Genomic DNA, 15,862 nt, shown 5'->3' on the forward strand with positions numbered 1-15,862 from the left:
GTATGTCTTCTTTTGTAAAGTGTCTGTTCATATCCTTTGCCCACTTTTGAATGGGTTTGTTTGTTTTTTTCATGTAAATCTGTTTTAGCTCTTTGTAAATTCTGGATATCAGCACTTTGTCACATGCATAAACTGTAAAAAGTTTTTCCCATTCCGTTGGTTGCCGATTCACTCTAATGACTGTTTCTTTTGCCGTGCAGAAGCTGTGGAGTTTGACTAGGTCCCATTTGTCTGTTTTGGCTTTTGTTGCCAATGCTTTTGGTGTTTTGGTCATGAAGTCCTTGCCTACGCCTATGTCTTGAATGCTTTTGCCTAGATTTTCTTCTAGGGTTTTTATGGTGTTAGGTCTTATGTTTAAGTCTTTAAACCATCTGGAGTTAATTTTAGTGTAAAGTGTCAGGAAGGAGTCCAGTTTCTGCTTTCTGCATATGGCTAGCCACTTTTCCCCACACCATGTATTAGACAGGGAATCCTTTCCCCATTGCTTGTTTTTGTGAGGTTTGTCAAAGATCAGATGGTTGTAGATAAGTTGTGTTGCCTCCGAGGCCTCTGTTCTGTTCCATTGGTCTATATGTCTGTTTTGGTACCAGTACCATGCTGTTTTGATTACTGTAGCCTTGTAGTATAGTTTGAAGTCTGGTAGTGTGATGCCTCCCACTTTGTTCTTTTTGCTTATAATTGACTTGGCTATGCAGGCTCTCTTTTGGTCCCATATGAAGTTTCAGATGGTTTTTTCCAGTTCTGTGAAGAAAGTCATTGGTAGCTTGATGGGGATAGTGTTGAATCTGTAAGTTACTTTGGGCAGTATGGCCATTTTCATGATATTGATTCTTCCTAACCATGAACATGGAATGTTTCTCCATCTGTTTCTGTCCTGTCTTATTTTATCAGAGATGAGAATTGCAACTCCTGCTTTTGTTGTTGTTGTTGTTGTTCTCCATTTGCTTGGTAAATCTGCCTCCATCCCTTTATTTTGAGCCTTTGTGTATCCTTGCATGTGTGTTGGGTTTCCTGGATACAGCACACCAATGGGTTTTGGCTTTTTATCCAATTTGCCAGTCTATGTCTTTTGATTGGGGCATTTAGCCCATTTACATTTAGGGTTCATATTGTTATGTGTGAATTTGATCCTGCCATTTTGATGCTAGCTGACTGTTTTGCCCATTAGTTGATGCAGATTCTTCTTTGTGTGATGCTCTTTACCATTTGGTATGTTTTTGGAGTGGCTGGTACTGGTTGTTCCTTTCTGTGTGTAGAGCCTCTTTCAGTAGCTCTTGTAAAGCAGACTGGGTAGTGATGAAATCTCGGAATACTTGCTTGTTTGCAAAGGATTTTATTTTTCCTTCACTTATGAAGGTTAGTTTAGCTGGATAGGAGATTCTGGGTTGAAAGTTCTTTAAGGATGTTGAATATTGGCCCCCACTCTTCTGGCTTGTAGGGTTTCTGCTGAGAGATCTGCTGTGAGTCTGATGGACTTCCCTTTGTGGGTAACCCGAACTTTCTCTCTGGCTGCCCTTAGCATTTTCTCCTTCATTTCAACCCTGGTGAATCTGACAATTATGTGCCTTGGTGTTGCTCTTCTTGAGGAATATCTTGTGGTGTTCTCTGTATTTCCGGACTTGAATATTGGCCTGCCTTGCTAGGTTGGGGAAGTTTTCCTGGATGATATCCTGAAGAATATTTTCCAGCTTGGATTCATTCTCTTCCTCACATTCAGGTACACCTATCAAATGTAGATTAGGTCTTTTCAGATAGTCCCACATTTCTTGGAGACTTTGTTCATTCCTTTTTACCCTTTTTTCTCTAATCTTGCCTTCTCGTTTTATTTCATTGAGTTGATCTTCGACCTCTGATATCCTTTCTTCTGTTTGGTCAATTCGGCTTTGAAACTTGTGCATGCTTCGCGAAGTTCTCGTGTTGTGTTTTTCAGCTCCATCAATTCACTTATATTCCTCTCTAAGTTGTCTATTCTCGTTAGCATTTCGTGAAATCTTTTTTCAAGTTTATTAGGTTCTTTGCATTGGGTTAGAACATGTTATTTTAGCTCAAAGAAGTTTCTTGTTACCCGCCTTCTGAAGCCTGATTCTGTCATTTCATCACACTCGTTCTCCATCCAGCCTTGTTCCCTTGCTGGCGAGGAGTTGTGATCCCTTGTAGGATGTGAGGTGTTCTGGTTTTGGGTGTTTTCATCTTTTTTGCGCTTGTTTCTTCCCATCTTTGTGGATTTATCCACCCGTCATCTTTGTAGTTGCTGACTTTCAGTTTGGGTCTCTGAGTGGACATGCTGTTTGTTGATGTTGAAGTTATTTCTGTTTCTTAGTTTTCCTTCTAACAGTCTGGCCCCTTTACTGTAGGATTGCTAAGGTCCACTCCAGGCCCTGTGTTCCTGGGGATCACCTGCAGCAGCTGCAGAACAGTAAGAGTTACTACCAGTTTCTTCTTCTGCTACCTTTGTCCCAGAAGGTTACCTGCCAAATGTCAGTTTGAGCTCTCCTTTATGAGGTGACTCTTTGGATATATGGGGGTCGGGGAGCTTCTTGAGGAGACAGTCTGTCCTTTATAGGAGCTTAAGTGCTGTGCTGTGACCTCCATTGTTCATTCAGAGCTGCTAGGCAGGTATGTTTAGGTCTGCTGCAGCAGAACTCATAAACCACTTTTTGTTCCCAGGCGCTCTGTCCCAGGGAGTTAGGGGTTTATTTAGGAGTTTCCGTTGTGCTGCTGCCTTTTTTTCAGGGCTGCCCTGCCCAGCAAGGAGGCAGCCTAGTCACTCTCTGCCTGCAGTGGCTTTGCAGAGCTGTTGTGGGCTCTACCCAGCTGCCATGTGAACTTCCCTGCAGTCCTGTTTATATGGGTGTAGTTAGAACTGCCTTGGCAATGGTGGCCCACCTCTGTATTGGCGGACTCTCTCTGTAATGGCAGGTTGCCCTGGCAATGGCGGGTTGCCTTGGCAACAGCAGGCTGCCTCAGCAATGGTGGACTACCTCCATAGTGGTGGAGTGCCTCAGTAATGGCGGACACCCCTCCCCCACAGAGCTGGATTGTCCAGGGTTCAGTTGTGTTTGCTGTGAAACTCTCAATCCAGAGAGTTTCTGCTTGCTGTTCTTTTGTGGGGGTGGGACCAGCCGAACCTGATCACCTGGCTCCCTGCCTCAGAGGCTTTTTTTTTTTTTTTTTTAGTTGAACAGTCAACTCTCTCCCAGGTGTTCCAGTTGCCTCTTGAAAAGTCGCCGGGATCTGTGTGATTTCCTGTGCGACAACTCACTGCACCGGCTTAAACAGCGGTGCTGAGATTTGTGGTGCTTATTTTGCCCAGGAATCTTGTGGCCTGTCTCCCTGTTCAGTCCCCTTTTTAATCAGATGAATGGGCGACTTCCCAGGGCTCCAATCGCCAGATAAAAGGGCACCCAGACCAGTGTATTTTGTACGGAGAACCACTGTGCTGGGGCCGGCAACACAGCCATGTGGGTAAAGCAGCTTGCGGGACCAAAACAGCCATGTCGGCCAAAACAGCCGAGCTGGCCAAAACAGCCGCGCCAGCCAAAACTGCAGTGCCGGCCAAAACAGCCGCACTGGCGACCCGTGCGGCTCCTCCACCTGTGGGCAATGGGTAATAAAAACCCGTCTGGAAATGCGGCGTCCAGTCACCCTCTGCGCTTTCACTGGGGGCTGCAATCCTGAGCTGTTCCTAAACGGCCATCTTGTAGGCGTCCAATTTTTAACTTGTAATATATTCTTAAGAAGGATAGAGTCATATTTGGATAATAATGATACCAGATTTGAGTGCCTATTATCTACTAGACATCTGACATTCTCTTTATTTAAGTGGCACATTCACAAAGTAAAATCCCTACAACTTTGACATAGTAGCTAATGGAGAAAGGGAGTTTTATTTATATTGCTATAACTTCTTTGTAGATCCACTTTAATGACTGTTGCATATGTATTTACATGGAGCAAATGTAATAAAACACTTGATCATGTGTATCTGATACTATTTCCTGTCTCATCTAAATACTGACCTCTCTATGAAAAATAAAACCTACCACTTACATGTCCAAAGAAAATATACCTTTGTTTTTAAAAAATAACATCTAAAATTCTCATAAACCCTCATCACCCTTCTCCCCTATTTAGCTGAGAAATCATGAGTTAAACTTACTTGTTGTCATCCATTTACTTCCAGTTAGAAGTCCTTTTTGGGTGAATGCTGAATCTTGGATTTTATCCCCATTCCATAGTCCAGAGAATGGCATATTGGTAGGTGATCATATCCCGTTATCTGCCTGGGCAGTCTCAATATGTTCCTGTTTTTCTGACCTAATTCTTAATAGAGCACCCTTGTACTCTCAGAAATTTTCCAGTTTGGACAAATAGGCACTCTAAACGTAGGTGTATAGGAATAGGGGCAGACCTTATGTAGCCTTCTAGCAGGGCTTGGGGAAAGGGTAAGATTGGGACCTGAGGGTATCTGGAATCACATAAGCTGTCTCTGGATTTTTACTGATTGATGCTGCAAGGTTTCTAGACTGGTTCTATACCTGGCCTAGGTTCCACTGGAAAAAAATCATTGACTCATAAACTTAAGGCCTTATTTAGGACCTGAGGTCCTCCATTGCTGATTTTACCTCACCTTGGTTTCTGTTGCTTTCCCAAACCCTTTGAATCTCATTGAAGTATCTGGACTATGACTAGGTGACTTTCTGCAATCTTTGTAGTAAAGTCACCTCACCCCAGCACTCCTATTCAGGTGTTTTGGCTATAAATTTGGCCACTTTCTTCATTGAGTGTGGTGTATGGAACCTTGAGAACTTGTTCTCAATGCACAGGATGAAGAGAATCTCAGAAGGGCTAACTGAGGTCCCCTCTCTGCCTGAACATCCCCAGCTCTTCTTGTTGTTTCCACCCTGTGTGGACATCTCCTAGAGTTCTAAACATGAAATTTGGTACATACTCCCTATCCTTTTGGCTTTCTCTTCACCTCTTCTAATGTCATCTTCCCACTTATTACCCCTATCTTTATATTTTGGGCTAGAGGGAGAAAAGTCAGCTCCCACTGTATGTTTGTTTTCTAAGTCTTTGTACCCCTTTTCTTTGTAATAATGCTCTAGACTGGAAGATGTAGAGGAGGGATCTATCTTTGTTAACTTCCTTAGCTTTTTCTGTATCATATGGTTGTCTTAGTCTGCTTTCTGTTGCTTATTACAAATACCTGAAACTGGGTAATTTACAAAGAAAAGGAATCTATCTATCTATCTTTCTTTCCTTCTTTTTTTTTCTTTCTTTCATTTCTTTATTTCTTTCCTTTCTCTTTCTTTTCTTTTCTTTTTCTCTCTCTCCACCCCTCCTTCTGTCTCTCTGCCTTCCTTCTATCCATCTGTCTGTCCTTCTTCCTTTCTTTCCTATCTTACTTTATTTCTTTTTCTTTTTCTTTTCTTTTCTTTCTTTTTTTTTTTTTTAAGAAACAGGGTCTTACTCTGTTGCCCAGGCTAGAGTGCAGTGGCACCATCCTAGCTCACTGTATTCTCAAACTCCTGGGTTCAAGTGATCCTCCATCCTCAGCCTCCTGAGTAAATAGGACTATAGGCATGTGTCATCATGGCTGGCTAGGAATTTATTTCTTACAGTTACAAAGGCTAAGAATTCTAAAGTCAAGGGGCTGCAGTTAGTGGGGACCTTCTTGCTGGTGAGGACTCTGCAGAGTCCTGAGGTAGCAAAGGGCATCACATAGCAAAGGGGCTGAGCACAGTAGCTCAAGTCTTTTTCCTCTTGTAAAGCCCATCATATCATTCCCATGATAACATATTAATCCATTACTCCATTAATCCATGAATGGTTTAATCCATTTATAAAGTCAGAGCCCTCATGATCCAGTTACCTCTTAAAGTCCCTGTCTCTCAATACTCCCACATTGGGAATTAAATTTCAACATGAATTTTGGAGAGAACAACCATTCAAACCATAGCAATGGCTAATAGTAGAACTCCATAGTTATGTTTTAAATTACATATGTTAATAGGAACTTGAGGAATGTAGCAGAATGTTAAATGTGGTTTTCATGGTGTCTTAGAGTTTGGACAATGATCTTATAGATGAAAACAAATAGTTGTCAAGTACCCCCATTCCTTATTCTGTGTAGAATTATCTATGTGGAGTTTGTAAAAGATAAGATCAAAATCCAATTCTACCAGCATTCACTCATTACTCATCTCCAAACTAAGAAAAGGCTAAGAAAACATGGAAAGGATGCAAAATCCAAGAATGCCTATTTCTTTGATAAGAGCTATTATTGGTGTCATATGGAGGGAGCAAGGAGACTTCCCCCTCACCTCAACACAAATGAGGAATCTCCAAGAGAACCATTTGAAAGGTTCAACATATGTCCCTGGGAGTTAGTTTCTGACTCATACCTGATAACTCTAAAGGCAAGAGAGTCTATTAGGTGCTTTGGAATGGCAGAATAAAGAGGAAGCTAGATATACTTTTAGAGTTTGACATGACAAAGATTTGTGCATAGTGCCTATAGGTCAAATATGGATTCCATAGAAGTGGAATAATTATGGATAATCTTGAAAGGGATTACGTCCAATATGACTTCCTGCAAAGGATGAAGTAACCTCACTCAAAAGTGGTTGGGTGTTCTGTCATCAAAGGCAAAAGCTGAGGAGATGATAAAAAGCAGCAAGTGAGAGAGCCCCAGTGATAGGTAAACCTCCAAAGAACTTTTCAGAATACTTCAAGTTTGAAAGAGTCTGCATTTGATTATCTTTCATACCCCAGAGATACCAATGGCACATAGTAGTATCAGTCAAGATTGAGAAAGACCTTTCCTGTGCATTTCTACAACTCACTGTAATTCACTGCCAGAGGAACCAAAAGAGTACTTCCAAATAGGTAAGAGAAAAGAACAAGAAATAGAGGCAAAAGCAATGGTGGTTGCTCTTCCTACAGCATATTCTGAGTCTAAATCAAACCCAAGCTGAGAAAAGGAAAAAATTTAAATTAGATAAGAAGAGTTTGGAGTTGTGATATTACACTGAACTTTGTGTTACCTAAAAATAACTGCTTATTATAAGAGAATGCCAGAAAGGCATTAGTAAAAAGAAATCTACCTGAAAGTTCATTCAGAGGCAAGAAAGTAGCGTTTTGACAGGATGCGTTTAAAGGGAAATATGAAAGAATAAAATTATACCTGTTTACTGAGTTCAACTATTCAATTAATTGGTATAGGAATTTAGAAAATCCCCTTCTCACCTTTGGTTTCAACTGCATTTTCTTGCTAGGGACTCAGAAATCCCATTTTTGTAGTCAAAGGCTGAGCTTTGATCCTTTGGTATTTACTCCTCTTGTGATAGCTAGTCCTTTCCTACACATTTGGATAGAATTGGAGGTGGTCTAATTTGTAGAAGTACCAAAAAAACCCAGGATATTAATTTCAAAAAAATATTTTACTGCACTCTAGCCTGGGTAACAAAGCAAAACTCTCTTTCAATAATCATTATCATCATCATCAATCTTTCATGTATCTTAAAGTCTTTCCACAAGAATCTTAGGAAACAAGATAGCTATCCCTTTTACATAAATGAGGTAACCAAGACTCAAGACAGGCTAAGTAGCTTTCCAGAGGCCACTCAAGTATAAGTAGTAGAACTGGGGTTTAAAGGAAGGTCTGTCTTATTCTAAACACTATGTCCTGTCCTCTATACATATTGCTTTACACCGATAAATGTACAAAATGTATTATTGTCTTTTTTACTAAACTATTTGTTTATATAAATATGATAACATTTTCTAATCAACTGTATATTTTCCCACAGGATAATTAATCGCACACAAATATCTTTAAGTATTATTTGAGGATTTTTGAAAGTTACTGAAAGATTTAGAAAATACTACTGACTAGTTTGTTCTTGTTTTAGAGTGATGACAGTAGAAGATAAAAATATTTCTCCAAAAGCAAAGTGTGCTTCAAATTCAGAATCAGGTAATAAATAATGAAACTAATTATTTTCTGTAATAGTTGTACTACTTCTGTTAAATGATTCTGTATTTATTTTTGCTACATGCAACGTGCATTAACGAAGTTAGTAGCTCAGTGAACAGTACTTTTTAGCTTGATTGTATATAAGAAATGAAGATATGTGGGATTAGAAAGTGGGTCTTAGCTATCACCACAGCATCAATCATTTATTCATTTAATAAACATTTAGTGAACATAAACTCTGTACTAGACATTGTTATGTATACTAGTGGGAGGTGATACACTTTTCCTACCCTTGTAGATTTCAATTGTAGGAGAGGACAGTAAGTAAACAGATATATTGTGGTTATGCATAATGATTGAAAAATGAAGGGATCAGCAAAGTGTCTTGCATTATTAACCCTTTCTTATGTAATTTACTATGAGAATAAATTTAGCAAGATGTTTACATCCTTATTAACCTCTGCTATATCTCAGATTTCTCTTTTCTGTATTTCTTGCATCAAGTTTTATAGCATCCATTTGAGAGTAAACTTGAAGAATTACTGATTTTGCTCTTGATGGTTGTAAATATTTGTATGAATATGTATGTGCAAAATCTTCATTTTAATAAATTATCTTAATGAACATTTATAAAATGCTGTACATTAAGTTAGGAAATATAGGTATAAGACGATTAATATGCTTTCTGTTCTAAGCAAAATTAGTCTAGTGATAAAAACTAAACTTGTAACAGCACAAAATCCTTGGAAGGAGTAATACCTTCTACCCTGGAGGGTTAGCATTAGAAGAAGGATTTGTTTTACAGATCAAAGAATAAGGGAATGTGTCAATAACAGATGAGTGATAATTAAAGGGAAAGTGGCAAGGGTACCAAAAACAACCATGATTTTACCTAGGTTTTTCCTAATAAAAAGTGTTCCTTTTGCTATGGAAAATATAGCAAGCTTTATAAAGCTTGGTGGTAGGGCAGAATAATGATTCTTGAATTCTGTATGTTTTTGTATTCTTACTTTTGTGTGGTAATTTTAAATTTAAAATTAAATAGTTCACTTCTTGCTCTAGAGATTTTTTTACATATTTCTTTTTAAAATTTTTTTATTTTTAATATTTGTGGATACATAGATGGTATATATATTTATGGCTTACATGAGATATTTTAATACAGGCATGAAATGCATAATTATCACATCAGGGTAAGTGGGGTATCCATGCCCTCAAACATTTATCCTTTGTGTTACAAATAATCCAGTATACTCTTTTAGTTATTTTTAAATGTACAATTAAATACCCATTAACTACCTCCACCTTCCCTACAACGCAATCCTCCATTTATTCTAAATGTACTGAGAAATACATCTTAGATCATCTTAGAGCTGAGGAATGACATGATCAGATATATATTTTTTTAGTTTACATTTTATTTCATTTTAATACATTTAAATAGCTCCATAGGTCAGTAGCTACAACACTGGACATTACCATTTTAGGATATTCATAAATGTTGTAGTAAGATGTAAAATAATCTAAATATAATATCTGAGAAACCACTGTGTTTCACCTATTCTTTCTGCTTTATCCATTATTCCACAGGAGCAAGTGCTAAGCTAGAGAAACTCCAAGCTTCTAAGAGCCCTTGAGTTCTGTGTTTCTAGGTCCAATGCGTCTGTGGTCCTAAGGTTCTAAGATGTGTTACTTTTCTATGTTCCAAAGACTCAGATATATATTTTAGAATAATCATTTGGACTGTTATGTGGAGAATAGACTAAGAAGGCAAGAGTGGAAGCCAGAAGACCTTATTAAACTATTATAGTGATCAGATAATAGTGTTTTGGACCAAGGTGGTAGCAGTGGTCTGGTTTGGATTACATTTTAAAGGCATATATACCAGGAATTTGTGATTAGGCTGGATATTAGGTAAGAGAGAAAAACAGAAGTCAAGGATGAGTATTATTGAGAAATCAGATGAATGATGATACCATTTACTGAGACAGGCGCACTATAGGGCTGAGCAAGTTGGGAGAACCATTAATAGAAATTTTTTTGGACATATTAAATTTGATCTGTGAGCTCATACACATAATGTTGTGTGAAAGAACATAGATACAACATGTATATACTATATAATTTCATGTATATAAACTTCAAGAACAGGCAAGACTATTCAGGGTGACATGTCAAAACACTGGTAGTCTTTGGAAAGGAGATGCCAACAAGGAAAGAACACATAGAAAACTTCTCAGGTGCTGGAGATATTTTATATCTTGATCTGGGTGGTAGATACATGGATGAATACGTATATACCAAGATGTGACTGTTACGTTTATGGTATACTTCAATAAAATATTTTAAAACTGAAAGGCTTATTAGCTTTCAAGTAGAGATGTTATGAAGACAGTTTATGATGAGGAGTCTGGAGTTTATGCCAGAGGCTGGGGCTATGGATACATATTTGGAATCAGCAAAGAGATGTTTTGAAACCTCAGGATTAAATGAAATAATGTAGGAGGTAAAAATAATTTTAAAAAAATACAATGAATGGAAATAGGACACTCCAACATTAAAAGTAAGGAAAGGGAGAAATATTCAGCAAAGGAAACTGAGACCTAGTGGCTGGTGCTGAAGTAGGAAAACCAGGAAGAATGATGCCTCAGAAGCCAGGAGAGGAGAGTGTTTTAAGGAAAGAATAATCCCAGCTATGACAAAAGTTATCAAGATTATGAAATAAAATGGGGGTTGAGGACTAAGAATCATTACAGCCAAGACCTAACCTGGTTCTACTCTATTATACTCCAGCTTGGTTATCAGATGTGGTTTAGCAAACCAGAAACCTGAGGGTCAACCTTGACATTTCCTTTTTTATCATTTCTCAGGCTACTATCTAATCTATTTCCAAATCTTAGTATTTGTTTTGTCTCCTACAGAGCTCTCAAACCACCTGCTTCATCTTACCCTCAAAGATCCATATGGCAGGAGTGATTAGTCTCTAGTGTTGACAGATTTAGAAAATAAAGTTACAGAATGCTCAGTTAAATTTGAATTCCAATAAACAGCAAATAATTTTTAATGTAAGTATGTCATAAATACTTGTGCTATTAAATGTGATATACTAAAATATTCGGTGTTTATCTGAAATTCACATTTAACTGGTCATAGTGTATTTTGTCTTCAACCTTATTGGCCTCTGTAGTGAGGCTGAGGAATACTTAAACAATACACAGATCATAAAAAGGACTTGGTAATGGTAAATTAAGGAGCTTGAGTTTAACTTAGGGCAGTGGAAAGCCTTTGAAGAGTTTTAAGCAAACAATATTTGTATTTTAGATATACAAGGATAATGGACTGCAGAGGGAGGTGAATTGAAATGCTATTGAAATCTAAAGAAAAATCTTTTGGTGCCTTAATTCAAGGTAGCGGTGTTAAAAATAACAAAAAGCTGGGCAGGGCATGGTGGCTCATGCCTGTAATCCCAGTACTTTGGGAAGCCAAGGTGGGTGGATCATTTCAGGTTAGGAGTTCGAGACCAGCTTGGCCAACATGGTGAAATCCCATCTCTACTAAAAAATATATAAAAATTAGCTAGGCATGATGGTGCATGCCTGTAATCTCAGCTACTTGGGAGGCTGAGGCAGGAGAATCACTTGAACCCGGGAGGTGGAGGTTGCAGTGAGCCCAGATCATACTACTGCACTCTAGTCTGGGGAACAGAGCAAGACTTCATCTCAAAATAAATAAATAAATAAATAAATAAATAAATAAATGGAAAAAGAAAAGCTGAATATGCAATTTTAAATCCATATGATAGGCAAAATTGGCACATAGCACTCAATAAATATTTGTTGCTTGGATTGAGTCCAGAGAGAGGAAAAGGGAAGACTCAAGACTGAAGAGGAGACATAAAAAGGAGCCAAGCTGGAAATGTTCCAGCCTGTTGTATTAAGGTCCAATGAGGTAGGACAGGAAAGGTTTCTGCTGATATTGGTGGGAGTGCAACTGGATACTTTAGATTTGGAAGTAAATAGGGGGAGAGGAAATAAAGTTAGTATACGTGGACAGATCTTTGAAGAGTGTCTGTGGGAAAGAAGAGATATAGGGGCTATAGCAGGNTGAGGTACAGGAAAAGTTTTTGAAGAGAGAGGCTTGAGTATGTTTAAAATGCTGATAGAAAAGTTGCAGTAAACAGGTACACTAAAAGCCAAGACTTCACTACTATAGAATTTTTCCATATAACCAAAACCCACTTGTACCACTAAAGTTTTTACATTTCAAAAAAAAAAGAAAGAAAAAATTGCAGTGGAAATAGTTGGATAATGAATGAAGATTATAATCACAACTTTCCCTACTAACTGAAAAGAAAATATTTTATATGTATTTTTTTTGCGTCTGTGAAACCTGGAGCTCTTAAGATAAGGATGTTTTTATTATTCAACATACACAAATTTTTCTTGTTTAATTATTAACAAAGGCGCAGTCATTAAAATCAGGGGTTTTAAAAAATATTGTTTTGTTTTGTCAACTTTGAATTCTGTTGGTTTTTGGACTTACAGTTAATGACAGATGAAATAAGTAGAATACTAAACTATGTTTTTATTTATAGATAATGCAGCTTGTGAGATTTTGCTTGCTGAGAAAACTTGCCCTTCAACTCCTGAAAAAACAAAGAAAAAAGCAAGTATTTAAGCAGAATAACACATAAATCATAATGAATTTCTTTAATAAAGAATATACTTTTAACTAACACTTTAAAATTACTTTTTTTGTTGTTAAGAAATGGGGTCTCATTCTGTCACCCAGGTTAGTGTTCAGTGCTGCAATCATAGGTCACTACAGCCTTGAACTTCTGGGCTTAAGCTTTTCTCCTGCTTCACTACTATAGAATTTTTCCATATAACCAAAACCTGCTTCAGCCTCCTGAGTAACTGGAACTACAGGCATGCATGCACTACCAGGCCCAGCTAATTAATTTTTTTTTTTTTTTTTTGTAGATATGAGGTCTCCCTTATTGCCCAGATTAGTCTCAAACTCCTGGCCTCAAGTGATCCTACCACCTCAGCCATCCAAAGCGCTGGGATTACAGGCATGAGCCACTGTGCCTAGCCTTAACTAACACCTTTAAAGGAATTCTTTTTCAGCTATTTAAGTTAGTAATTAAAAGCATTTTGGGAGTTTATCAAATAGATTATTTAATTTTATAAAAAAGAATGAAAATGTACAGTAGTCCTCCTTATCTGTGAGGGATACATCCCAAGACCCCCAGTGGTTGTGGATAGTACTGACCCTGTGTATACTGTATTTTTCTGATTTGATAACTGAGACAGTTACTGAGTAACTAATGATCCTGAAGCGGACTGGACTGAGGGGGATGGCACACAATTTCATCATGCCACTCATCATGCTACTCAGAACGGTGTGCAATTTAAAACTTACAAATTGTTTATTTCCAGAACTTTCCATTTTATATTTTGGACTGTGGTTGACACAGGTAACTGAAACTGTGGAAAACAAAACTGTGGATGGGTTAGGGGGACCAGTGTACTTTACATTTTTTCCAATTTCCCTTTGAATAATACTGAAGATTACTAGTGAATCATATGTTAGGCTTGGAATCTGGAGATTTTTTTTTTGAGACAGGGTCTTGCTCTGTCACCCAGGCTGGAGTGCAGTGGCTCACTCACCACTCACTGCAGCCTTGACCTCCCCAGACTCAGATGATCCTCTTGCCTCAGCCTACTCATAGCTGGGACTACAGGCACACACTGCCACACATGGCTAATTTTCATATTTTTTGTAGAGGTAGGGTTTCATCATGTTGCTCAGGTTGGTCTTGAACTCCTAGGCTCAAGCAATCCATCCACCTCAACCCCCCAAAATGTGGGATCACAAGTATGAGCCATCAAGCCCAGCTAGAATCTGGAGGCTTTTTTGAGGAGGTTGTGGCAGGTATTTCCGGATCTAAAGCCTATACTCTTTCTACTACACTAGATTGTCACTGTAAGGAATTAGGGAACAAATTGAAAGGGAGCAAGAGTGTGAATAGGAAGACCCATTTGTAGGAAGTTACAAAGATTTCTGGTGAAAGATTGTGGTGGCTTTGACTGGAGTGTTTCATAGGAGAGATAAGAGATACACGTGTATTCAAGATAATTTTGCCTGTAGAGTTGATAGATTGGACACAAATGATGAAGGAAAGAGAAATGTTAAGAACAGCATCTTTAATAGATAAAGATGCTGTTTAGTGTGACAGGAAAAAAGGAATTCTGAGGATGCATGAAGATGAAAATGTTGAGAAGGCCATTGGCTATAAATCTGGACGTCAGGGGAAGAGATGTACTGTACTATAGATACTTTTTTAAAGTCATAGAAAAGGGTGAAATCACCTAGGAAAGAATATCTATGGAGTAAGTAAGAGAAGTGGGCCCAGGTCAGTCCCTGGAAAACTCCATAGTCAGGTATAAAAGGAAGAGTGGCTGGAAAAGAGGAGAAAAATAAACAGAATATAGTATCATAGATATCAAGAGAGGAAATCATTTCACCCATAAAAGGAGGAATGAACAATGCTGCTTGAAGGTCCAATATTATAAAAAAAATTTTTTTTTGTTTTTTGTGCCTATGTTATTTTGATTATTTATATTAAAAGTATTAATTATTATGAGTACATAATAGCTATGTATATTTATGGGGTACATATGATGTTTTGATAAAGCCACACAATGCATAATAATTGAATTAGGGTAATTGGGATATCTATTGTCTCAAAATTTACTGTTTCTTTGTGTTCAGAAGGAATTTAAAAGTCAATTGTAGGATTTCTACTTTCTAGTGCAGCAATGTAAGAATCTTAAGTTATCACTTTGTCCTAACAACAAGTGAAGAGCTGAATGAACTGAAAAGTCACTGGTTCTTCTTAGGTTCGTCAGAGAAGTAAGGTCACAGAGAAAACTGCTTCACCAAATATTAGATAGATAGACAGGAGGATACAGAGAATCACAACTTAGGAAAACAGAAACCCGTGAACAGAAACCTCCATGGGAACCATTGCCAGCATAGGATAACCTGAACAGTGTTTATGAATTGCTGGAGGCTCCATATAGACAAATCTGAGAGTCATAGGGGGTGTCCCTGCCACTTTTGTGAGTTTTATTTCCAGGAGCTCTACTACCAGATCTTCATAGTAAATGTTAGAGTAAAATTCCCTCATGCTTCTAGCAGTGGGAGCAGAAAGGAACTATTTGAAACAGAATGCTAGAACATTCTGGGTTTTTTTGTAACAAGGCCTGGCCTTGGAGAAAGTATTTTTTCCAGAACCTAACCTGTTGGGGAATCTATGTGGCAGACAAACTGGTTCTAAAGTTTATATAGAGAGGAAAAAGATACAGAATAGCCAACTCAATATTGAAGGAGAAAAAGTCAAAAGACTGATACTACCTGTATTCAAGACTTACTGTAAAGCTACAATAATCAAGACAGTGTGAGTTTGGTAAAAGAACAAACAAACAGATTAATGGAACAGAATGGAGAGAAAACCCAGAAATAGACCCATATAAATATAATCAACTGATCTTTGACAAAGGAGCAAAGGCAATATAGTGGAGAAAAGTTGGTCTTTTCTGCAAATGGTGCTTGAGTAACTGGACCCCAAAATGCAAAAACATGAATCTAGACACAGACCTTATACCCTTCACAAGAATTAACTCAAAATGGGTCACAGACCTAAATGTAAAATGCAAAACTAAAACTTCTAGAAGAGCCAGGCATGGTGGCTCATACCTGTAATCCTTGCACTTTGGGAGGCCAAAGCGGGTGAATTGCCTGAGCTCAGGAGTTTGAGAGCAGCCTCAGCAACATGGTGAAATCCTGTCTCTACTAAAATACAAAAGAAGTTAA

General features: G+C 38.0%; 1 protein-coding gene across 1 annotated transcript in view; it reads left to right on the forward strand.

Annotated features, from left to right (window-relative positions):
• Positions 1–15,862, forward strand: part of MEIKIN (meiotic kinetochore factor) — a 113,863-nt gene that overhangs the window by 39,167 nt on the left and 58,834 nt on the right. The window contains exons 8-9 of the mRNA XM_037739957.1: positions 7,917–7,981; positions 12,576–12,652. Of these exons, the coding sequence (XP_037595885.1) occupies positions 7,917–7,981; positions 12,576–12,652 (142 nt within the window). The remainder of the gene's footprint in view (positions 1–7,916; positions 7,982–12,575; positions 12,653–15,862) is intronic.

Source organism: Cebus imitator, unplaced genomic scaffold, assembly GCF_001604975.1.
Source record: "Cebus imitator isolate Cc_AM_T3 unplaced genomic scaffold, Cebus_imitator-1.0 Scaffold76, whole genome shotgun sequence".
Classification (NCBI taxonomy): domain Eukaryota; kingdom Metazoa; phylum Chordata; class Mammalia; order Primates; family Cebidae; genus Cebus; species Cebus imitator.